Below are 24,977 nucleotides of genomic sequence, written 5' to 3'. Positions count from 1 at the left end.
GCTGAGATTCTCCCAGAGTGTCTGGGTCATGGTGTAACTGGATGAGATTCTCCCAGAGTGTCTGGGTCATGGTGTAACTGGATGAGATTCTCCCAGAGTGTCTGGGTCATGGTGTAACTGGCTGAGATTCTCCCAGAGTGTCTGGGTCATGGTTTAACTGGCTGAGATTCTCCCAGAGTATCTGGGTCATGGTGTAACTGGCTGAGATTCTCCCAGAGTGTCTGGGTAATGGTGTAACTGGCCTAGATTCTCCCAGAGTGTATGGGTCATGGTGTAACTGGCTGAGATTCTCCCTGAGTGTCTTGGTCATGTTGTAACTGGCTGAGATTCTCCCAGAGTTTCTGGGTCATGGTGTAACTGGCTGAGATTCTCCCAGAGTGTCTGGGTCATGGTGTAACTGGATGAGATTCTCCCAGAGTGTCTGGGTCATCGTGTAACTGGCTGAGATTCTCCCAGAGTGTCTGGGTCATGGTGTAACTGGCTGAGATTCTCCCAGAGTATCTGGGTCATGGTGTAACTGGCTGAAATTCTCCCAGAGTGTCTGGGTCATGGTGTAACTGGCTGAGATTCTCCCAAAGTGTCTGGAAAGTGGTGTAACTGGCTGAGATTCTCCCAGAGTGTCTGGGTTATGGTGTAACTGGCTGATATTCTCCCAGAGTGTCTGGGTAATGGTGTAACTGGCCTAGATTCTCCCAGAGTGTCTGGGTCATGGTGTAACTGGCTGAGATTGTCCCTGAGTGTCTTGGTCTTGTTGTAACTGTCTGAGATTCTCCCAGAGTTTCTGGGTCATGGTGTAACTGGCCTAGATTCTTTCAGAGTGTCTGGGTCATGGTGTAACTGGCTGAGATTCTCCAAGAGTGTCTGGGTCATGTTGTAACAGGCTGAGATTCACCCAGAGTTTCTGGGTCATGGTGTAACTGGCTGAGATTCTCCCAGAGTGTCTGGGTCATGGTGTAACTGGATGAGATTCTCCCAGAGTGTCTGGGTCATGGTGTAACTGGATGAGATTCTCCCAGAGTGTCTGGGTCATGGTGTAACTGGCTGAGATTCTCCCAGAGTGTCTGGGTCATGGTTTAACTGGCTGAGATTCTCCCAGAGTATCTGGGTCATGGTGTAACTGGCTGAGATTCTCCCAGAGTGTCTGGGTAATGGTGTAACTGGCCTAGATTCTCCCAGAGTGTATGGGTCATGGTGTAACTGGCTGAGATTCTCCCTGAGTGTCTTGGTCATGTTGTAACTGGCTGAGATTCTCCCAGAGTTTCTGGGTCATGGTGTAACTGGCTGAGATTCTCCCAGAGTGTCTGGGTCATGGTGTAACTGGATGAGATTCTCCCAGAGTGTCTGGGTCATCGTGTAACTGGCTGAGATTCTCCCAGAGTGTCTGGGTCATGGTGTAACTGGCTGAGATTCTCCCAGAGTATCTGGGTCATGGTGTAACTGGCTGAAATTCTCCCAGAGTGTCTGGGTCATGGTGTAACTGGCTGAGATTCTCCCAAAGTGTCTGGAAAGTGGTGTAACTGGCTGAGATTCTCCCAGAGTGTCTGGGTTATGGTGTAACTGGCTGATATTCTCCCAGAGTGTCTGGGTAATGGTGTAACTGGCCTAGATTCTCCCAGAGTGTCTGGGTCATGGTGTAACTGGCTGAGATTGTCCCAGAGTGTCTTGGTCTTGTTGTAACTGTCTGAGATTCTCCCAGAGTTTCTGGGTCATGGTGTAACTGGCCTAGATTCTTTCAGAGTGTCTGGGTCATGGTGTAACTGGCTGAGATTCTCCAAGAGTGTCTGGGTCATGTTGTAACAGGCTGAGATTCACCCAGAGTTTCTGGGTCATGGTGTAACTGGCTGAGATTCTCCCAGAGTGTCTGGGTCATGGTGTAACTGGATGAGATTCTCCCAGAGTGTCTAGGTCATGGTTTAACTGGCTGAGATTCTCCCAGAGTGTCTGGGTCATGGTGTAACTGGCTGAGATTCTCCCAGAGTGTCTGGGTAATGGTGTAACTGGCTGAGATTCTCCCAGCGTGTCTGGGTTATGGTGTAACTAGCTGAGATTCTCCCAGAGTGTCTGGGTCATGGTATAACTGGCCTAGATTCTCCCAGAGTGTCTGGGTAATGGTGTAGCTGGCTGAGATTCTCCCAGAGTAACTGGGTAATGGTGTAACTGGCCTATATTCTCCCACAGTGTCTGGGTCATGGTGTAACTGGCTGAGATTCTCCCTGAGTGTCTGGGTCATGTTGTAACTGGCTGAGATTCTCTCAGAGTATCTGGGTCATGGTGTAACTGGATGAGATTCTCCCAGAGTATCTGGGTCATGGTGTAACTGGCTGAGATTCTCCCAGAGTGTCTGGGTCATGGTGTAACTGGCTGAGATTCTCCCAGAGTGTCTGGGTAATGGTGTAACTGGCTGAGATTCTCCCAGAGTGTCTGGGTAATGGTGTAACTGGCTGAGATTCTCCCTGAGTGTCTTGGTCATGTTGTAACTGGCTGAGATTCTCCCAGAGTTTTTGGGTCATGGTGTAACTGACTGAGATTCTCCCAGAGTGTCTGGGTCATGGTGTAACTGACTGAGATTCTCCCAGAGTGTCTGGGTCGTGGTGTAACTGGCTGAGATTCTCCCAGAGTGTCTGGGTCATGGTGTAACTGGATGAGACTCTCCCAGAGTGTCTGGGTCATGGTGTAACTGGCCTAGATTCTCCCAGAGTGTCTGGGTAAAAGTGTAACTGGCTGAGATTCTCCCAGAGTAACTGGGTAATGGTGTAACTGGCCTAGATTCTCTCAGAGTTTCTGGGTCATGGTGTAACTGGCTGAGATTCTCCCTGAGTGTCTTGGTCATGTTGTAACTGGCTGAGATTCTCCCAGAGTTTCTGGGTAATGGTGTAACTGGCTGAGATTCTCCCAGAGTGTCTGGGTCATGGTGTAACTGGATGAGATTCTCCCAGAGTGTCTGGGTCATGGTGTAACTGGCTGAGATTCTCCCAGAGTGTCTGGGTCATGGTGTAACTGGCTGAAATTTTCCCAGAGTGTCTGGACAATGGTGTAACTGGCTGAGATACTCCCAGAGTGTCTGGGTCATGGTGTAACTGGCTGAGACTCTCCCAGAGTGTCTGGGTCATGGTGTAACTGGCCTAGATTCTCCCAGAGTGTCTGGGTAAAAGTGTAACTGGCTGAGATTCTCCCAGAGTAACTGGGTAATGGTGTAACTGGCCTAGATTCTCTCAGAGTTTCTGGGTCATGGTGTAACTGGCTGAGATTCTCCCTGAGTGTCTTGGTCATGTTGTAACTGGCTGAGATTCTCCCAGAGTTTCTGGGTAATGGTGTAACTGGCTGAGATTCTCCCAGAGTGTCTGGGTCATGGTGTAACTGAATGAGATTCTCCCAGAGTGTCTGGGTCATGGTGTAACTGGCTGAGATTCTCCCAGAGTGTCTGGGTCATGGTGTAACTGGCTGAAATTTTCCCAGAGTGTCTGGACAATGGTGTAACTGGCTGAGATACTCCCAGAGTGTCTGGGTCATGGTGTAACTGGCTGAGATTCTCCCTCAGTGTCTAGGTCATGTTGTAACTGGCTGAGATTCTCCTAGAGTGTCTGGGTTATGGTGTAACTAGATGAGATTCTCCCAGAGTGTCTGGGTCATGGTGTAACTGGCTGAGATTCTCCCTGAGTGTCTGGGTCATGTTGTAACAGGCTGAGATTCACCCAGAGTTTCTGGGTCATGGTGTAACTGGCTGAGATTCTCCCAGAGTGTCTGGGTCATGGTGTAACTGGTTGAGATTCTCCCAAAGTGTCTGGAAAGTGGTGTAACTGGCTGAGATTCTCCCAGAGTGTCTGGGTTATGGTGTAACTGGCTGAGATTCTCCCAGAGTGTCTAGGTAATGGTGTAACTGGCCTAGATTCTCCCAGAGTGTCTGGGTCATGGTGTAACTGGCTGAGATTCTCCCTGAGTTTCTTGGTCATGTTGTAACTGGCTGAGATTCTCCCAGAGTTTCTGGGTCATGGTGTAACTGGCTGAGATTCTCCCAGAGTGTCTGGGTCATGGTGTAACTGGATGAGATTCTCCCAGAGTGTCTGGGTCATGTTGTAACTGGCTGAGATTCTCCCAGAGTTTCTGGGTCATGGTGTAACTGGCTGAGATTCTCCCAGAGTGTCTGGGTCATGGTGTAACTGGATGAGATTCTCCCAGAGTGTCTGGGTCATGGTGTAACTGGATGAGATTCTCCCAGAGTGTCTGGGTCATGGTGTAACTGGCTGAGATTCTCCCAGAGTGTCTGGGTCATGGTTTAACTGGCTGAGATTCTCCCAGAGTATCTGGGTCATGGTGTAACTGGCTGAGATTCTCCCAGAGTGTCTGGGTAATGGTGTAACTGGCCTAGATTCTCCCAGAGTGTATGGGTCATGGTGTAACTGGCTGAGATTCTCCCTGAGTGTCTTGGTCATGTTGTAACTGGCTGAGATTCTCCCAGAGTTTCTGGGTCATGGTGTAACTGGCTGAGATTCTCCCAGAGTGTCTGGGTCATGGTGTAACTGGATGAGATTCTCCCAGAGTGTCTGGGTCATGGTGTAACTGGCTGAGATTCTCCCAGAGTGTCTGGGTCATGGTGTAACTGGCTGAGATTCTCCCAGAGTATCTGGGTCATGGTGTAACTGGCTGAAATTCTCCCAGAGTGTCTGGGTCATGGTGTAACTGGCTGAGATTCTCCCAAAGTGTCTGGAAAGTGGTGTAACTGGCTGAGATTCTCCCAGAGTGTCTGGGTTATGGTGTAACTGGCTGAGATTCTCCCAGAGTGTCTGGGTAATGGTGTAACTGGCCTAGATTCTCCCAGAGTGTCTGGGTCATGGTGTAACTGGCTGAGATTGTCCCTGAGTGTCTTGGTCTTGTTGTAACTGGCTGAGATTCTCCCAGAGTTTCTGGGTCATGGTGTAACTGGCCTAGATTCTTTCAGAGTGTCTGGGTCATGGTGTAACTGGCTGAGATTCTCCAAGAGTGTCTGGGTCATGTTGTAACAGGCTGAGATTCACCCAGAGTTTCTGGGTCATGGTGTAACTGGCTGAGATTCTCCCAGAGTGTCTGGGTCATGGTGTAACTGGATGAGATTCTCCCAGAGTGTCTAGGTCATGGTTTAACTGGCTGAGATTCTCCCAGAGTGTCTGGGTCATGGTGTAACTGGCTGAGATTCTCCCAGAGTGTCTGGGTAATGGTGTAACTGGCTGAGATTCTCCCAGCGTGTCTGGGTTATGGTGTAACTAGCTGAGATTCTCCCAGAGTGTCTGGGTCATGGTATAACTGGCCTAGATTCTCCCAGAGTGTCTGGGTAATGGTGTAGCTGGCTGAGATTCTCCCAGAGTAACTGGGTAATGGTGTAACTGGCCTATATTCTCCCACAGTGTCTGGGTCATGGTGTAACTGGCTGAGATTCTCCCTGAGTGTCTGGGTCATGTTGTAACTGGCTGAGATTCTCTCAGAGTGTCTGGGTCATGGTGTAACTGGATGAGATTCTCCCAGAGTATCTGGGTCATGGTGTAACTGGCTGAGATTCTCCCAGAGTGTCTGGGTCATGGTGTAACTGGCTGAGATTCTCCCAGAGTATCTGGGTCATGGTGTAACTGGCTGAGATTCTCCCAGAGTGTCTGGGTAATGGTGTAACTGGCCTAGATTCTCCCAGAGTGTATGGGTCATGGTGTAACTGGCTGAGATTCTCCCTGAGTGTCTTGGTCATGTTGTAACTGGCTGAGATTCTCCCAGAGTTTCTGGGTCATGGTGTAACTGGCTGAGATTCTCCCAGAGTGTCTGGGTCATGGTGTAACTGGATGAGATTCTCCCAGAGTGTCTGGGTCATGGTGTAACTGGCTGAGATTCTCCCAGAGTGTCTGGGTCATGGTGTAACTGGCTGAGATTCTCCCAGAGTATCTGGGTCATGGTGTAACTGGCTGAAATTCTCCCAGAGTGTCTGGGTCATGGTGTAACTGGCTGAGATTCTCCCAAAGTATCTGGAAAGTGGTGTAACTGGCTGAGATTCTCCCAGAGTGTCTGGGTTATGGTGTAACTGGCTGAGATTCTCCCAGAGTGTCTGGGTAATGGTGTAACTGGCCTAGATTCTCCCAGAGTGTCTGGGTCATGGTGTAACTGGCTGAGATTGTCCCTGAGTGTCTTGGTCTTGTTGTAACTGGCTGAGATTCTCCCAGAGTTTCTGGGTCATGGTGTAACTGGCCTAGATTCTTTCAGAGTGTCTGGGTCATGGTGTAACTGGCTGAGATTCTCCAAGAGTGTCTGGGTCATGTTGTAACAGGCTGAGATTCACCCAGAGTTTCTGGGTCATGGTGTAACTGGCTGAGATTCTCCCAGAGTGTCTGGGTCATGGTGTAACTGGATGAGATTCTCCCAGAGTGTCTAGGTCATGGTTTAACTGGCTGAGATTCTCCCAGAGTGTCTGGGTCATGGTGTAACTGGCTGAGATTCTCCCAGAGTGTCTGGGTAATGGTGTAACTGGCTGAGATTCTCCCAGCGTGTCTGGGTTATGGTGTAACTAGCTGAGATTCTCCCAGAGTGTCTGGGTCATGGTATAACTGGCCTAGATTCTCCCAGAGTGTCTGGGTAATGGTGTAGCTGGCTGAGATTCTCCCAGAGTAACTGGGTAATGGTGTAACTGGCCTATATTCTCCCACAGTGTCTGGGTCATGGTGTAACTGGCTGAGATTCTCCCTGAGTGTCTGGGTCATGTTGTAACTGGCTGAGATTCTCTCAGAGTGTCTGGGTCATGGTGTAACTGGATGAGATTCTCCCAGAGTATCTGGGTCATGGTGTAACTGGCTGAGATTCTCCCAGAGTGTCTGGGTCATGGTGTAACTGGCTGAGATTCTCCCAGAGTGTCTGGGTAATGGTGTAACTGGCTGAGATTCTCCCAGAGTGTCTGGGTAATGGTGTAACTGGCTGAGATTCTCCCTGAGTGTCTTGGTCATGTTGTAACTGGCTGAGATTCTCCCAGAGTTTTTGGGTCATGGTGTAACTGACTGAGATTCTCCCAGAGTGTCTGGGTCATGGTGTAACTGACTGAGATTCTCCCAGAGTGTCTGGGTCGTGGTGTAACTGGCTGAGATTCTCCCAGAGTGTCTGGGTCATGGTGTAACTGGATGAGACTCTCCCAGAGTGTCTGGGTCATGGTGTAACTGGCCTAGATTCTCCCAGAGTGTCTGGGTAAAAGTGTAACTGGCTGAGATTCTCCCAGAGTAACTGGGTAATGGTGTAACTGGCCTAGATTCTCTCAGAGTTTCTGGGTCATGGTGTAACTGGCTGAGATTCTCCCTGAGTGTCTTGGTCATGTTGTAACTGGCTGAGATTCTCCCAGAGTTTCTGGGTAATGGTGTAACTGGCTGAGATTCTCCCAGAGTGTCTGGGTCATGGTGTAACTGGATGAGATTCTCCCAGAGTGTCTGGGTCATGGTGTAACTGGCTGAGATTCTCCCAGAGTGTCTGGGTCATGGTGTAACTGGCTGAAATTTTCCCAGAGTGTCTGGACAATGGTGTAACTGGCTGAGATACTCCCAGAGTGTCTGGGTCATGGTGTAACTGGCTGAGACTCTCCCAGAGTGTCTGGGTCATGGTGTAACTGGCCTAGATTCTCCCAGAGTGTCTGGGTAAAAGTGTAACTGGCTGAGATTCTCCCAGAGTAACTGGGTAATGGTGTAACTGGCCTAGATTCTCTCAGAGTTTCTGGGTCATGGTGTAACTGGCTGAGATTCTCCCTGAGTGTCTTGGTCATGTTGTAACTGGCTGAGATTCTCCCAGAGTTTCTGGGTAATGGTGTAACTGGCTGAGATTCTCCCAGAGTGTCTGGGTCATGGTGTAACTGGATGAGATTCTCCCAGAGTGTCTGGGTCATGGTGTAACTGGCTGAGATTCTCCCAGAGTGTCTGGGTCATGGTGTAACTGGCTGAAATTTTCCCAGAGTGTCTGGACAATGGTGTAACTGGCTGAGATACTCCCAGAGTGTCTGGGTCATGGTGTAACTGGCTGAGACTCTCCCAGAGTGTCTGGGTCATGGTGTAACTGGCCTAGATTCTCCCAGAGTGTCTGGGTAAAAGTGTAACTGGCTGAGATTCTCCCAGAGTAACTGGGTAATGGTGTAACTGGCTGAGATTCTCTCAGAGTTTCTGGGTCATGGTGTAACTGGCTGAGATTCTCCCTGAGTGTCTTGGTCATGTTGTAACTGGCTGAGATTCTCCCAGAGTTTCTGGGTAATGGTGTAACTGGCTGAGATTCTCCCAGAGTGTCTGGGTCATGGTGTAACTGAATGAGATTCTCCCAGAGTGTCTGGGTCATGGTGTAACTGGCTGAGATTCTCCCAGAGTGTCTGGGTCATGGTGTAACTGGCTGAAATTTTCCCAGAGTGTCTGGACAATGGTGTAACTGGCTGAGATACTCCCAGAGTGTCTGGGTCATGGCGTAACTGGCTGAGATTCTCCCTCAGTGTCTAGGTCATGTTGTAACTGGCTGAGATTCTCCTAGAGTGTCTGGGTTATGGTGTAACTAGCTGAGATTCTCCCAGAGTGTCTGGGTCATGTTGTAACTGGCTGAGATTCTCCCTGAGTGTCTGGGTCATGTTGTAACAGGCTGAGATTTACCCAGAGTTTCTGGGTCATGGTGTAACTGGCTGAGATTCTCCCAGAGTGTCTGGGTAATGGTGTAACTGGCTGAGATTCTCCCTGAGTGTCTTGGTCATGTTGTAACTGGCTGAGATTCTCCCAGAGTTTTTGGGTCATGGTGTAACTGACTGAGATTCTCCCAGAGTGTCTGGGTCATGGTGTAACTGACTGAGATTCTCCCAGAGTGTCTGGGTCGTGGTGTAACTGGCTGAGATTCTCCCAGAGTGTCTGGGTCATGGTGTAACTGGATGAGACTCTCCCAGAGTGTCTGGGTCATGGTGTAACTGGCCTAGATTCTCCCAGAGTGTCTGGGTAAAAGTGTAACTGGCTGAGATTCTCCCAGAGTAACTGGGTAATGGTGTAACTGGCCTAGATTCTCTCAGAGTTTCTGGGTCATGGTGTAACTGGCTGAGATTCTCCCTGAGTGTCTTGGTCATGTTGTAACTGGCTGAGATTCTCCCAGAGTTTCTGGGTAATGGTGTAACTGGCTGAGATTCTCCCAGAGTGTCTGGGTCATGGTGTAACTGGATGAGATTCTCCCAGAGTGTCTGGGTCATGGTGTAACTGGCTGAGATTCTCCCAGAGTGTCTGGGTCATGGTGTAACTGGCTGAAATTTTCCCAGAGTGTCTGGACAATGGTGTAACTGGCTGAGATACTCCCAGAGTGTCTGGGTCATGGTGTAACTGGCTGAGACTCTCCCAGAGTGTCTGGGTCATGGTGTAACTGGCCTAGATTCTCCCAGAGTGTCTGGGTAAAAGTGTAACTGGCTGAGATTCTCCCAGAGTAACTGGGTAATGGTGTAACTGGCCTAGATTCTCTCAGAGTTTCTGGGTCATGGTGTAACTGGCTGAGATTCTCCCTGAGTGTCTTGGTCATGTTGTAACTGGCTGAGATTCTCCCAGAGTTTCTGGGTAATGGTGTAACTGGCTGAGATTCTCCCAGAGTGTCTGGGTCATGGTGTAACTGGATGAGATTCTCCCAGAGTGTCTGGGTCATGGTGTAACTGGCTGAGATTCTCCCAGAGTGTCTGGGTCATGGTGTAACTGGCTGAAATTTTCCCAGAGTGTCTGGACAATGGTGTAACTGGCTGAGATACTCCCAGACTGTCTGGGTCATGGTGTAACTGGCTGAGACTCTCCCAGAGTGTCTGGGTCATGGTGTAACTGGCCTAGATTCTCCCAGAGTGTCTGGGTAAAAGTGTAACTGGCTGAGATTCTCCCAGAGTAACTGGGTAATGGTGTAACTGGCTGAGATTCTCTCAGAGTTTCTGGGTCATGGTGTAACTGGCTGAGATTCTCCCTGAGTGTCTTGGTCATGTTGTAACTGGCTGAGATTCTCCCAGAGTTTCTGGGTAATGGTGTAACTGGCTGAGATTCTCCCAGAGTGTCTGGGTCATGGTGTAACTGAATGAGATTCTCCCAGAGTGTCTGGGTCATGGTGTAACTGGCTGAGATTCTCCCAGAGTGTCTGGGTCATGGTGTAACTGGCTGAAATTTTCCCAGAGTGTCTGGACAATGGTGTAACTGGCTGAGATACTCCCAGAGTGTCTGGGTCATGGCGTAACTGGCTGAGATTCTCCCTCAGTGTCTAGGTCATGTTGTAACTGGCTGAGATTCTCCTAGAGTGTCTGGGTTATGGTGTAACTAGCTGAGATTCTCCCAGAGTGTCTGGGTCATGGTGTAACTGGCTGAGATTCTCCCTGAGTGTCTGGGTCATGTTGTAACAGGCTGAGATTCACCCAGAGTTTCTGGGTCATGGTGTAACTGGCTGAGATTCTCCCAGAGTGTCTGGGTCATGGTGTAACTGGATGAGATTCTCCCAGAGTGTCTGGGTCATGGTTTAACTGGCTGAGATTCTCCCAGAGTGTCTGGGTAATGGTGTAACTGGCTGAGATTCTCCCAGAGTGTCTGGGTTATGGTGTAACTAGCTGAGATTCTCCCAGAGTGTCTGGGTCATGGTGAAACTGGCTGAGATTCTCCCTGAGTGTCTGGGTCATGTTGTAACAGGCTGAGATTCACCCAGAGTTTCTGGGTCATGGTGTAACTGGCTGAGATTCTCCCAGAGTGTCTGGGTCATGGTGTAACTGGATGAGATTCTCCCAGAGTGTCTGGGTCATGTTGTAACTGGCTGAGATTCTCCCAGAGTTTCTGGGTCATGGTGTAACTGGCTGAGATTCTCCCAGAGTGTCTGGGTCATGGTGTAACTGGATGAGATTCTCCCAGAGTGTCTGGGTCATGGTGTAACTGGATGAGATTCTCCCAGAGTGTCTGGGTCATGGTGTAACTGGCTGAGATTCTCCCAGAGTGTCTGGGTCATGGTTTAACTGGCTGAGATTCTCCCAGAGTATCTGGGTCATGGTGTAACTGGCTGAGATTCTCCCAGAGTGTCTGGGTAATGGTGTAACTGGCCTAGATTCTCCCAGAGTGTATGGGTCATGGTGTAACTGGCTGAGATTCTCCCTGAGTGTCTTGGTCATGTTGTAACTGGCTGAGATTCTCCCAGAGTTTCTGGGTCATGGTGTAACTGGCTGAGATTCTCCCAGAGTGTCTGGGTCATGGTGTAACTGGATGAGATTCTCCCAGAGTGTCTGGGTCATGGTGTAACTGGCTGAGATTCTCCCAGAGTGTCTGGGTCATGGTGTAACTGGCTGAGATTCTCCCAGAGTATCTGGGTCATGGTGTAACTGGCTGAAATTCTCCCAGAGTGTCTGGGTCATGGTGTAACTGGGTGAGATTCTCCCAAAGTGTCTGGAAAGTGGTGTAACTGGCTGAGATTCTCCCAGAGTGTCTGGGTTATGGTGTAACTGGCTGAGATTCTCCCAGAGTGTCTGGGTAATGGTGTAACTGGCCTAGATTCTCCCAGAGTGTCTGGGTCATGGTGTAACTGGCTGAGATTGTCCCTGAGTGTCTTGGTCTTGTTGTAACTGGCTGAGATTCTCCCAGAGTTTCTGGGTCATGGTGTAACTGGCCTAGATTCTTTCAGAGTTTCTGGGTCATGGTGTAACTGGCTGAGATTCTCCAAGAGTGTCTGGGTCATGTTGTAACAGGCTGAGATTAACCTAGAGTTTCTAGGTCATGGTGTAACTGGCTGAGATTCTCCCAGAGTGTCTGGGTCATGGTGTAACTGGATGAGATTCTCCCAGAGTGTCTAGGTCATGGTTTAACTGGCTGAGATTCTCCCAGAGTGTCTGGGTCATGGTGTAACTGGCTGAGATTCTCCCAGAGTGTCTGGGTAATGGTGTAACTGGCTGAGATTCTCCCAGCGTGTCTGGGTTATGGTGTAACTAGCTGAGATTCTCCCAGAGTGTCTGGGTCATGGTATAACTGGCCTAGATTCTCCCAGAGTGTCTGGGTAATGGTGTAGCTGGCTGAGATTCTCCCAGAGTAACTGGGTAATGGTGTAACTGGCCTATATTCTCCCACAGTGTCTGGGTCATGGTGTAACTGGCTGAGATTCTCCCTGAGTGTCTGGGTCATGTTGTAACTGGCTGAGATTCTCTCAGAGTGTCTGGGTCATGGTGTAACTGGATGAGATTCTCCCAGAGTATCTGGGTCATGGTGTAACTGGCTGAGATTCTCCCAGAGTGTCTGGGTCATGGTGTAACTGGCTGAGATTCTCCCAGAGTGTCTGGGTAATGGTGTAACTGGCTGAGATTCTCCCAGAGTGTCTGGGTAATGGTGTAACTGGCTGAGATTCTCCCTGAGTGTCTTGGTCATGTTGTAACTGGCTGAGATTCTCCCAGAGTTTTTGGGTCATGGTGTAACTGACTGAGATTCTCCCAGAGTGTCTGGGTCATGGTGTAACTGACTGAGATTCTCCCAGAGTGTCTGGGTCGTGGTGTAACTGGCTGAGATTCTCCCAGAGTGTCTGGGTCATGGTGTAACTGGATGAGACTCTCCCAGAGTGTCTGGGTCATGGTGTAACTGGCCTAGATTCTCCCAGAGTGTCTGGGTAAAAGTGTAACTGGCTGAGATTCTCCCAGAGTAACTGGGTAATGGTGTAACTGGCCTAGATTCTCTCAGAGTTTCTGGGTCATGGTGTAACTGGCTGAGATTCTCCCTGAGTGTCTTGGTCATGTTGTAACTGGCTGAGATTCTCCCAGAGTTTCTGGGTAATGGTGTAACTGGATGAGATTCTCCCAGAGTGTCTGGGTCATGGTGTAACTGGCTGAGATTCTCCCAGAGTGTCTGGGTCATGGTGTAACTGGCTGAAATTTTCCCAGAGTGTCTGGACAATGGTGTAACTGGCTGAGATACTCCCAGAGTGTCTGGGTCATGGTGTAACTGGCTGAGACTCTCCCAGAGTGTCTGGGTCATGGTGTAACTGGCCTAGATTCTCCCAGAGTGTCTGGGTAAAAGTGTAACTGGCTGAGATTCTCCCAGAGTAACTGGGTAATGGTGTAACTGGCTGAGATTCTCTCAGAGTTTCTGGGTCATGGTGTAACTGGCTGAGATTCTCCCTGAGTGTCTTGGTCATGTTGTAACTGGCTGAGATTCTCCCAGAGTTTCTGGGTAATGGTGTAACTGGCTGAGATTCTCCCAGAGTGTCTGGGTCATGGTGTAACTGAATGAGATTCTCCCAGAGTGTCTGGGTCATGGTGTAACTGGCTGAGATTCTCCCAGAGTGTCTGGGTCATGGTGTAACTGGCTGAAATTTTCCCAGAGTGTCTGGACAATGGTGTAACTGGCTGAGATACTCCCAGAGTGTCTGGGTCATGGTGTAACTGGCTGAGATTCTCCCTCAGTGTCTAGGTCATGTTGTAACTGGCTGAGATTCTCCTAGAGTGTCTGGGTTATGGTGTAACTAGCTGAGATTCTCCCAGAGTGTCTGGGTCATGGTGTAACTGGCTGAGATTCTCCCTGAGTGTCTGGGTCATGTTGTAGCAGGCTGAGATTCACCCAGAGTTTCTGGGTCATGGTGTAACTGGCTGAGATTCTCCCAGAGTGTCTGGGTCATGGTGTAACTGGATGAGATTCTCCCAGAGTGTCTGGGTCATGGTTTAACTGGCTGAGATTCTCCCAGAGTGTCTGGGTAATGGTGTAACTGGCTGAGATTCTCCCAGAGTGTCTGGGTTATGGTGTAACTAGCTGAGATTCTCCCAGAGTGTCTGGGTCATGGTGAAACTGGCTGAGATTCTCCCTGAGTGTCTGGGTCATGTTGTAACAGGCTGAGATTCACCCAGAGTTTCTGGGTCATGGTGTAACTGGCTGAGATTCTCCCAGAGTGTCTGGGTCATGGTGTAACTGGATGAGATTCTCCCAGAGTGTCTGGGTCATGGTTTAACTGGCTGAGATTCTCCCAGAGTGTCTGGGTAATGGTGTAACTGGCTGAGATTCTCCCAGAGTGTCTGGGTTATGGTGTAACTAGCTGAGATTCTCCCAGAGTGTCTGGGTCATGGTATAACTGGCCTAGATTCTCCCAGAGTGTCTGGGTAATGGTGTAACTGGCTGAGATTCTCCCAGAGTAACTGGGTAATGGTGTAACTGGCCTAGATTCTCCCAGAGTGTCTGGGTCATGGTGTAACTGGCTGAGATTCTCCCTGAGTGTCTGGGTCATGTTGTAACTGGCTGAGATTCTTCCAGAGTGTCTGGGTCATGGTGTAACTGGATGAGATTCTCCCAGAGTGTCTGGGTCATGGTGTAACTGGCTGAGATTCTCCCAGAGTGTCTGGGTCATGGTGTAACTGGCTGAGATTCTCCCAGAGTGTCTGGGTAATGGTGTAACTGGCTGAGATTCTCCCAGAGTGTCTGAGTAATGGTGTAATTGGCTGACAGGATGATGCAGTACTGTACATGTAGGCCTGAGGTGTAATATTGTTCTCTGGCCAGCAGAGGGAAATATTTCATTTTTCAAATTTCATACTCCCACCAAACTGCAGTGAAGACTGTACAGGTAAAGTTTCCCCGAGGTACAGAACTAGGATCAGCTTCCCCTCTCCCAATCCTAACCTTAACCATTAGTGGGAGAAATGCAAAACTCACCCAAGATCAGCGTGTAGGGAAAACTTCACCCTATATTCAATGGTACCCTGTTCCCTATATAGAGCACTCACTACTATTGACCAGGGCCCACAGGGCTCTACACTATACAGCTAAATGCTAATAGGACACTATACAGCTAAATGCTAATAGGACACTATACAGCTAAATGCAGGAACTAATGACATTGGTATAATTGAACATTTATGTCCCACAACATCTAATCTGTCTTTGTTTTAAGAATTTAAAAACAAAACTTGCTGTTGAAACGACAATCAAAAGGTGTGTGTGTGTGTGTGTGTGTGTGTGTGTGTGTGTGTGTGTGTGTGTGTGTGTGTGTGTGTGTGTGTGTGTGTGTGTGTGTGTGTTAATGCTGAGAAATTAGTGAATTTTTATAATTTCCCTGGATTTAGCGCCATCCATCACTCCTTCAATTGTGACCAGTTTCCCAGTCCCTGCCGATGAAAAACATCCCCACAGCATGATATTGCCACCACCATGCTTCAATGTGGTGATGGTGTTCTCGGGGTGATGAGAGGTGTTGCGTTTGCGCCAGACATTTTCCTTGATGGCCAAAAAGTTCAATTTTAGTCTCATCTGACCAGAGTACCTTCTTCCATATGTTTGGGTCTCCCACATGCCTTTGGCGAAAACGAAACGTGGTTGCTTATTTTTTCTTTAAGCAATGGCTTTTTCTGGCCACTCTTCCATAAAGCCCAGCTCTGTGGAATGTATGGCTTAAAGTGGTCCTATGGACAGAGACTCCAATCTCCGCTGTGGAGCTTTGCAGCTCCTTCAGGGTTATCTTTGGTATCTTTGTTGCCTCTCTGATTAATGCCCTCCTTGCCTGGTCTGTGAGTTTTGGTGGGCGGCCCTCTACTGGCAAGTTTGTTGTGGTGCCATATTCGTTCCATTTTTTAATAATGGATTTAATGGTGCTCCGTGGGATGTTCAAACTCTGATATTTTTTTATAACCCAACCAACCCTGATCTGTACTTCTCCACAACTTTGTTCCTGACCTGTTTGGAGAGCTCCTTGGTCTTCATGGTGCCGCTTACTTGGGGGTGCCGCTTACTTGGGGGTGCCCCTTGCTTAGTGGTGTTGCAGACTCTGGGGCCTTTCAGAACAGGTGTATATACACTGAGATCATGTGACAGATCATGTGACAGATTGCACACAGGTGGAATTTATTTAACTAATTATATGACTTCTGAAGGTAATTGGTTGCACCAGATCTTTTTAGGGGATCATAGCAAAGGGGGTGAATACATATGAATGCACCCCTTTTCTGTTATTTATTTGTTAGAATCTTTTGAAAAAAGTTATTTTTTTCATTTTACTTCACCAATTTGGACTACTTTGTGTATGTCCATTACATGCAATCCAAATAAAGGTCCATTTAAATTACAGGTTGTAATGCAACAAAATAGGAAAAACACCAAGGGGGATGAATACTTTTGCAAGGCACTGTATGTGTTCCCCATACTGTACTGTCTTTAGTCATCCTGTTTAGCTAGCCTGTCTAAGTATACTGCAGAACCGTCTGAACAAATCGTTTAACTAGTTCTTCAGAGTAGATGAGGTCCACTTTCACCAACTGTCTCTGTCCCTCTCGTAGTTGTGTTGTGGACATTCCTCTGTCATGTGGTCTGTGTGTATCTAACCTAACGTAGCAGGTGTAAAAGTGTATCCATCCGTCCAGAGATCTGTATATAGTGACAAGATGCTCATGTCTATGCCCCTAACAATGGGAGTCGTTGTCCTGTGTGAGCGATATTCAGACCACCTCCAGATACATTAGAAAGCTGTTATTGTGATATGAAGATGCAGAATTCTGACATTCTTCTGTCTGTCTGTCTGTCTGTCTGTCTGTCTGTCTGTCTGTCTGTCTGTCTGTCTGTCTGTCTGTCTGTCTGTCTGTCTGTCTGTCTGTCTGGGGGAGAGGTCACTAAGGGTCAAGGTGCTGAACCTCTGGGCTGAGCTGATGTTTGGTGTCACTGATGGAATCACTAATGATCAATAACCCCTTGACCACTGTGAAATAAAAAACTGGAGGGGAAATCACACAAGACTGACAGCCTGTGAGTTTATTAAAAGAATTCAGTGATTACATGGCAGTTTAGAGAGCAACAGGTCTTTATCTGGAAAGGGTAAGTAATGTAACAGCTACATAATCTGAACTCACATCAACTATCCACTGAGTGTACAAAACATTACAAACATCTTCCTAATATGGAGTTGCACCCCCACCTTTTGCCCTCAGAACAGCCTCAATTTGTCGGGGCACGGACTCTACAAGGTGTCAAAAACATTCCACAGGGAAGCTGGCCCATGTTGATTCCAATGCTTCCCACAGTTGTGTCAAGTTGGCTGGATGTCCTTTGGGTGTTGGACATTCTTGATACACACGGCAATCTGTTGAGCGTAAAATACCCAGCAGCGTTGCAGTTCTTGACACACTCAAACCGGTTTGCCTGGCCCCTACTTCCATATCCTGTTCAAAGACACTTAAATCTGTTGTCTTGCCGATTCACCCTCTGAATGGAACACATACACAATCCATGTGTCAATTATCTCAATCCTTAAAAATCATATTTTTTTTTTACCTGTCTCCTCCCCTTCATCTACACTGATTAAAGTGGATTTAACAAGTGACATCAATAACGCTTCATAGCTTTCACCCAGATTCAACTGGTCAGTCTATGTCTGGGAAAGAGCAGGTGTTCTTAATGTTTTGTATACTCAGTGTAGAATTAGCACTTGTCAACAATAACTTTAATGTCATTGATATAATACAATACAATATTCATTTACGTTACTTATTGATTGATTGATTTGTACAACACCATCTATTGTATATCAGACCTGCACTAAGTACTATACTTTCTCTGTAACCCACAGATCATAAGAGAATAACATCATTATCTCTATATACTACTAACATCATAACAATAATCTACATAATAATCAATATCATAACATTTATAATCAATAACATCATTATCTCTATATACTACTAACATCATAACAATAATCTACATCCTAATCAATATCATAACATTTATAATCAATAACATCATTATCTCTATATACTACTAACATCATAACAATAATCTACATCCTAATCAATATCATAACATTTATAATCAATAACATCAATATCTATATACTACTAACATCATAACAATAATCTACATCATAATCAATATCATAGCATTTATAATCAATAACATCATTATCTATATACTACTAACATCATAACAATAATCTACATCCTAATCAATATCATAACATTTATAATCAATAACATCATTATCTATATACTACTAACATCATAACAATAATCTACATCAGTCAATATCATAAAATGTATAATCAATAACATCATGAGAGATAAACAACAGCAACAAAACAAACCCCAACAACAAACTAAAATGACCCCTTTATTCAGATGTTTCAAAATACAAAGTATGAACAGATGATTATAATAATACATGGACTAATAATGGAAACACTTCAAGATAAAGAATCTAAGAGAAACACTAAATAAGATAAAGACATAAAGACAAAAGCTAAAAGCAGCAATACATTCTGGAACACAAAACAGACGTAATTGAGCTACTCTCTAAAAATAATCAAAACCCCATGTTACCAAAACCCCATGTTACCAAAACCCCATGTTACCAAAACCCCATGTTACCCAAAACCCCATGTTACCAAAACCCCAAGTTACCAAAACCCCATGTTACCAAAACCCCATGTTACCCAAAACCCCATGTTACCCAAAACCCCATATTACCCAATCCCCATGTTACCCAAAACCCCATGTTACCAAAACCCCAAGTTACCGAAACCCCATACATTTACATTTTACATTTTAGTCATTTAGCAGACGCTCTTATCCAGAGCGACTTACAGGAGCAATTAGGGTTAAGTGCCCATGTTACCCAAAACCCCATGTTACCCAAACCCCATGTTACCATAACCTCATGTTACCCAAAACCCATGTTACCCAAAACCCCATGTTTCCCAAAACCCCATGTTACCCAAACCCCATGTTACCATGGTAGCAAAAAACGAACTAAAAGGAATAATGGTGGTTGCAGTCACTCCTTTTAGATTTCTTCCAAGATTCTAGAAAGATAAACTAATTCTGAACATGTTATTAAAATTAGAACCACTTAAGGTTTGTCACCACATTATAAACACCAGTCCACTGCTGACCATAGATTTAAAACACAAAACTGACCTAAGATCAGCATGTAGGGTCAGCATCATTCTACTCCTACTCAGTCCCCTGGGCTGCTCTCTCCTCTCCCGGTCCAGCTTCAGCTCTGGAGCTCAGAGAGACCATCTCCATGGCATTGGCATCAACATAAAGATCCATGCTGCTCACCCTGTTCACTCTCTTCTGCCTCCTGGTGGTCTAGGGAGACACAGCACCAAGAGTGAGTGAGTGAGTCATGGACTAATAATGGAAACACTTCAAGATAAAGAATCTAAGAGAAACACTAAATAAGATAAAGACATAAAGACAAAAGCTAAAAGCAGCAATACATTCTGGAACACAAAACAGACGTAATTGAGCTACTCTCTTAAAATAATGAAAGCCCCATGTTACCCAAAACCCCATGTTACCCAAAACCCCATGTTACCCAAAACCCCATGTTACCAAAACCCCATGTTACCCAAAACCCCATGTTTCCCAAAACCCCATGTTACCCAAACCTCATGTTACCCAAAACCCCATGTTACCCAAAACCCCATGTTACCATAACCTCATGTTACCCAAAACCCCATGTTACCCAAACCCCATGTTACCAAAACCCCATGTTACCCAAAACCCCATGTTACCAAAACCCCATGTTACCCAAACCCCATGTTACCAAAACCCCATGTTACCAAAACCCCATGTTACCAAAACCCCATGTTACCAAAACCCCATGTTACCAAAACCCCATGTTACCCAAACCCCATGTTACCAAAACCACCTGTTACCATAACCTCATGTTACCATGGTTGCAAAAAAACAAACTAAAAGGAATCATGGTGGTTGCTGTCACTCTTTTTAGATGTCTTCCAAGGTTCTAGAAAGATAAACTAATTCTGAACTTTTCAGCTATTATTAAAATCCCGGTCTCTCGTTCTCTCTGTGTGTCTCTGTGTCTCGTTCTCTGCTGCGCGCCTCTCATTCTCATCTGGTTAATCACACATCTTAAACACAGATATAGACCAATGTAGAATCTGAACCCTGCTCATAGACACAAATATTTAAATGACTTGTAACGTCTGAGTAAATGTCTTTACCTTGTAGCACAGGTAGATGGTGGTGATGGCTGTCAGTAGGATCAGCAGCACTACAACGTGTCTGATGATGAAGGCTGGCAGAGGAGAGGCTGCAAACAGAAACACCTTTGATGAGGGGACTGGTCATCATCACATAGATCTGTGGGAAATCTGTCAATGACAAAGTTATAAGTCTGGATCATGTTCAGTTACCTGTGACGGTGAGGGAGAGGAGCTCACTCTCAAAGGAGAAGTTATGAGAGAAAACATAACTGTCATAAACACAGCTGTAGTTCCCTTGGTGAGAGTCATCTGCAGCAGGGAAGAGGAAGGCAGCAGAGTGATTGACAGCTGGCTGGGTCTGGGTTCTGTTGGAGCCGGTGAACGTGAGGAGGAAGGAGCCTCCTGGGTACTGTGGCTGAGTGGAGCAGGTGATGGTGAAGTTGTAGCCCCTAAATACTTCAGGCCCCTGGTGGCCCCTGGAGACCCCTCCCATTGAGTCAGTCAGGAAGATATCAGGCTGGACCAGGAGATCTGTAACAATAAAAGAGAAGAAGAAAAACCTCTTCAACTAGTTTCCTATAGATATGACAATAACATCAGCATGTAACAGTGCTAGCCACCCTCCCTCACAGGGCAACATGAGTAGTGGGCCTACAGTCACTGAGACAACATATGTTGATATCAGGCTGAAGCAGGACATCTGGAACAAGAGGAGAGAAAAAGAAAACGTAGCTCCTCAACTACTTTCCTCATTTAGATATGACAATAACATGACATGTGACAGTGGCAGTGAGTAGAGACGATCAGTGAGATAACACTCAAATACAAAAGCATTCTGGGATATTTAAGTTGTATTTTATTCCTACTTGACTGAGTGATCTGTTTTGCAAAGCAGACTTACAAGCTAAACAGTCATTGTGAGAGGTGCAGAGGAAGTTGTATGAATGAAGGAAATCAGTTGAATGTAATTATAATATCTTGTTATTACCTGAGCAGATCACTGTGAGTCCAGGAAAGAGATCATTTGTTCTCAAACACTCCCTCAGTGAAGGCTCAGACCCATAACAGTAAACTCTAAACTCTCTAGTGGTGTTTCCAGGTAGTACTGAAACAGTGGAGCCACAACCCAGCTGTCTACACACTACTGCAGCTACAGCCTCCTTCTTCCTGTCATCAGCTCCCACAGTCCTCCACTCTCCCTGGTCATACCGCTCCACTCCACCAGCACAGCGACTGCCTCCTCCCACCAGCATCACATCATCAGGCTCTGAGAAAAGAATAATAATAATAATAATATGCCATTTAGCAGACGCTTTTATCCAAAGTGACTTACAGTCATGCGTGCATACATTTTTGTGTATGGGTGGTCCCGGGGATCGAACCCACTACCTTGGCGTTACAAGCGCCGTGCTCTACCAGCTGAGCTACAGAGGACCACAGAGAGAAGAGAGAGAGACAGTAATCTTACTATTTTCACACTAAAACACATCTACAGTGGGCTCCAAAATTACTGGCACCCCTGACTGCACCAACAATACATTAAAAAATATAAACAATACTGTACTTTATTAATGTTTCAATGGAACCAACCAAAATCATACAATTATTTAATACAAAATAAAAGTCACCTAAATCAAGGTTTCATAATTATTGGCACTCCTCATTTAGTACTTAGTGCAACCACCTCAGGCAAGGATAACAGCATGGAGTCTTTTCCTGTAATCTTTGACAAGGTTAAGGAACACATTTGGAGGGATTTTGGACCATTCCTCTATGCAGATCCTTTCAAGATCCTTCACATTCTTGGGTTTGCGCTTATCAACTGCCATCTTCAAATCAGCCCACAGATTTTCGATTGGATTGAGGTCTGACTGAGATGGCCATGGCAGAAGATATTTTTTTTTTGTCACAGAACCATTTCTGTGTGGATCTTGAGGTATGTTTTGGGTCATTGTTTTGTTGGAATGTCCACCTACGGCCAAATCCCAGCCTTCTTTGTCAGCCGAAATTGCCTGATACTTGGTGGAATTCATTATGCCATCCAGTGCCCCTGGACCTCTGGAATTAAAACAGCCCCAAATCATCACTGACCCACCACCATATTTCACAGTGGGTATGAGGTGCCTCTCCTTGTATGCATCTCTGTTTCGACGTCAAACATGTCGATGCTGTATCTGACCAAAACGTTCAATTTTGGTCTCATCTGACCAGAGCACCTTCTTCCAGTCATAATGTAAATGACATTTGGCAAACTCAAAGCGCTTGCGTCTGTGTCTTGGGGTCAGAAAGGGCTTTCTTCTGGCAAACCTTCCAAAGAGCCTGTGGTTGTGGAGGTGGCGTCTGATGGTGCTTTTTGAAACCTGGTGACCCCAAGACGCCACCAAGGCCTGCAATTCGTTCACAGTTATTCTTGGGGATTTTGTTGCTTCTCTCACCATCCTCCTCCCTATCCTGGGGGGCAAAATGCATTTGCGTCCTCTACCGTGAGGTTTTCAACTGTTCCATATCTTTTTTATTTTTTAATAATTGCCCTGACAGTGCTCAGTGGTATATTCAATCGTTTGTGGATCTTCTTGTAGCCATTACCAGATTTATGAAGGTCTACGACCATCTGTCTCTTTTGAACTGCCAGTTATTTTGTTTTCTTCATGGTGTTGGATGACAAAGGGATATTGTATGCGTGTTACCTCATTTTTATATCCTAGTGAAACAGGAAGTGATGTAATGGCTCAATATAGTTCCTTAAGACTTAGATACACTTAAATAAGTGGAATTTAATTCCTGGTTGATAGAATAATTATTAATGACTAATTATTACACCCTGAAACTGTGTGAAATGTGTTAGAATGTGTGAGTGTAGGACCAGTAAAGACTATGACATTGAGCTACTATTTAGCAATGTGATTAAGAGTTAGACCAGACAACAAAGGACAAGGAGAACTGGCTACAGACAACTGGGAAACCAAGATAAAGGGGCCTCCCAATTAAGGGAGGAGAGAAACGGTTAGGCTTTTTAAGGAGTATGAGGACGGCGATAACTAAGGAATGCAGCCTATGATAAGAACATATGTGTGTGACCTGATGGTTAGGAGAGCAGAGGAAAACAGCCCGCCTAAAAGGGGTGGGATTTTTGTATGACGTGTGAGTATAAAAGATGGACTCTGAAATTGTGATGAACAGAATTCTCAATGAATAAAGGCCTGACTATGCAGACCGGGACTCTGTCTGTTTATTGATCCAAAAGCATTACAACCTTTTGGGAGACGCACAGAGACACTGAAATAGTTGAGTTCAACCATTGAGATTAAAATATTCACTTAACACTGGTTTAATTTTGGTAGATGTTATTTACAATAATCTTTAAGGGTGCCATTAATTGTGAAACCTTGATATGGAGGACATTGATTTTTAATTAAATCATTAAATTATTTTAGTGGGTTCCATTGGAACATTAATATAGTACAGTATTTCTCACATGTTGGTATTTTCAGTTTCTCTCTATAATTATAGTGTTTATATTTCTGTAAGTATTGTTTGTGCATTGTCAGACAGGGGTGCCAGTAATTTTGGAGCCCACTATATATTGCCTCTCATATTCTTCACTCCAGGCGAGAAACAATGTTGATTGAGTGACAAACTGTTTCTTACCTGAGCAGGTGAGTCCAACAGCATTACCAGGTAGGCAGGTGTTGTTTTTTCTGTCTGAGGTGTCACAGTCCAGGAGAAGGGACTCATTGCCTTTACACTGGAACTCTTTATCCCAGGTCTGACCCTCACCTTCTCCATAGAGCCCCCCCTGTAGAGCTGCAGGAGCCCCACAGCCAAGCTCCCCACAGACTACCTCTGCATCCTGCTGGTCAAAGTCAGCTTCACACACTGAGGCCCAGGACTGATTGGACTTCACCTCCAGTCTCCCAGAGCAGAGGCCATCTCCATCCACAAGCTGCACAGACTCTGGAGAAAAACAGTTGGTTGAACATTCAATCAGTTTTGTTGATGACACTGTCAAAGGACTAAACACAAATATGTTGGATAAAAGATTGTAGGTTGCTATGTTTGATACTGTAAGAGGTAGAAATGGGTTCTTAGTCACTCAGGACAGGGTTGGGAATAATGCAGGCAGGAGACAGGAATAAGTTCACTTCACTTTATAGAAAATAAACAGCTGGACATCCATCAGGCAGCTTCACTTCAGTAACATCTGAACTACAATGATCTGCCCATGCACATCTCCCATAAACCAATATGACAAACACAAATATAATGTTTAAATACATCTAACATCTCTCACTCTCTTTAAATGAAATGAAAAAAACATAAAACATGATATATGCTAATCTTGTATAATGTAGAAATCAAATCTCTCAATATTACCAGTGTCTTACCTGAACAGATCACATGATGATAATATCCACCATTACAGAAACCAGGTCCTCCTCCATCGATGCCACACTCTCTAATAGTAGACTCATCTCCACTGCAACCCCTTAGTATGACTCCTCTTCTTCCCTCTTCAACCAGAGGTCCTCTAGATACAGCTACAACATTCCCACAGCCCAGCTCTCTACACACAACCTTAGACACTCTCAAGCTCCAATACCACATAGGACATAGAACTAACCACTCTCCTCTGTAGAAGATTTCCAGTGTCCCAGAACAGGAAGTGGTCCCATTCACCAGTCTGACTGAGTATTCAGCTGTAAACAGCAGAGAGGAAAACACAGTGGTGAGGACAGATTATGACAGGGCTTCTGTTATTCTAACAGCAGTAATGCTTTGTGGTTGACAAGTATTAGTAGTGCCATAAAACAGTACTTGTTATTGGGTTTTAGAATGGTGTGTATGGACACATGAATTTCTCCATGTGGGATAATAAAGTTGACTAATATTGAACTGCTATAATCACTGTAGATTTATACTCTACCTACCTGGTGGACTGATGCTTTGAGCCTGGATATCTGAGGAGAGAGAGAGAGAGACAGAGGAGAGAGAGAGAGAGATGAGAGAGAGAGAGAGGCTGAGGTTAAATGAACATCAACATGACCTTTCATGATGTAATGGGGAAGATAGGCTTA

At 46.0% G+C, this 24,977-nt stretch overlaps 1 protein-coding gene across 1 annotated transcript in view; it reads right to left on the bottom strand.

Moving 5' to 3' along the window:
- The window catches only part of LOC311125851 (uncharacterized protein), a gene marked incomplete at its 5' end in the record, with an annotated part of 46,802 nt that extends 22,946 nt beyond the window's left edge, over positions 1-23,856 (bottom strand). Inside the window, 3 exons of the mRNA XM_084199879.1 lie at positions 20,113-20,433; positions 20,891-21,169; positions 23,551-23,856. Coding sequence (XP_084056005.1) covers positions 20,113-20,433; positions 20,891-21,169; positions 23,551-23,856 — 906 coding nt within the window. The remainder of the gene's footprint in view (positions 1-20,112; positions 20,434-20,890; positions 21,170-23,550) is intronic.
- Between the last annotated feature and the right edge of the window lie 1,121 nt (positions 23,857-24,977).

This window comes from Coregonus lavaretus, assembly GCF_964263955.1.
Source record: "Coregonus lavaretus genome assembly, contig: HAP1_SCAFFOLD_1367, whole genome shotgun sequence".
Taxonomy (NCBI): Eukaryota; Metazoa; Chordata; class Actinopteri; order Salmoniformes; family Salmonidae; genus Coregonus; species Coregonus lavaretus.
Note: the sequence above shows the minus strand (reverse complement) of the source record. Positions and strands in the feature narration are given on the sequence as shown.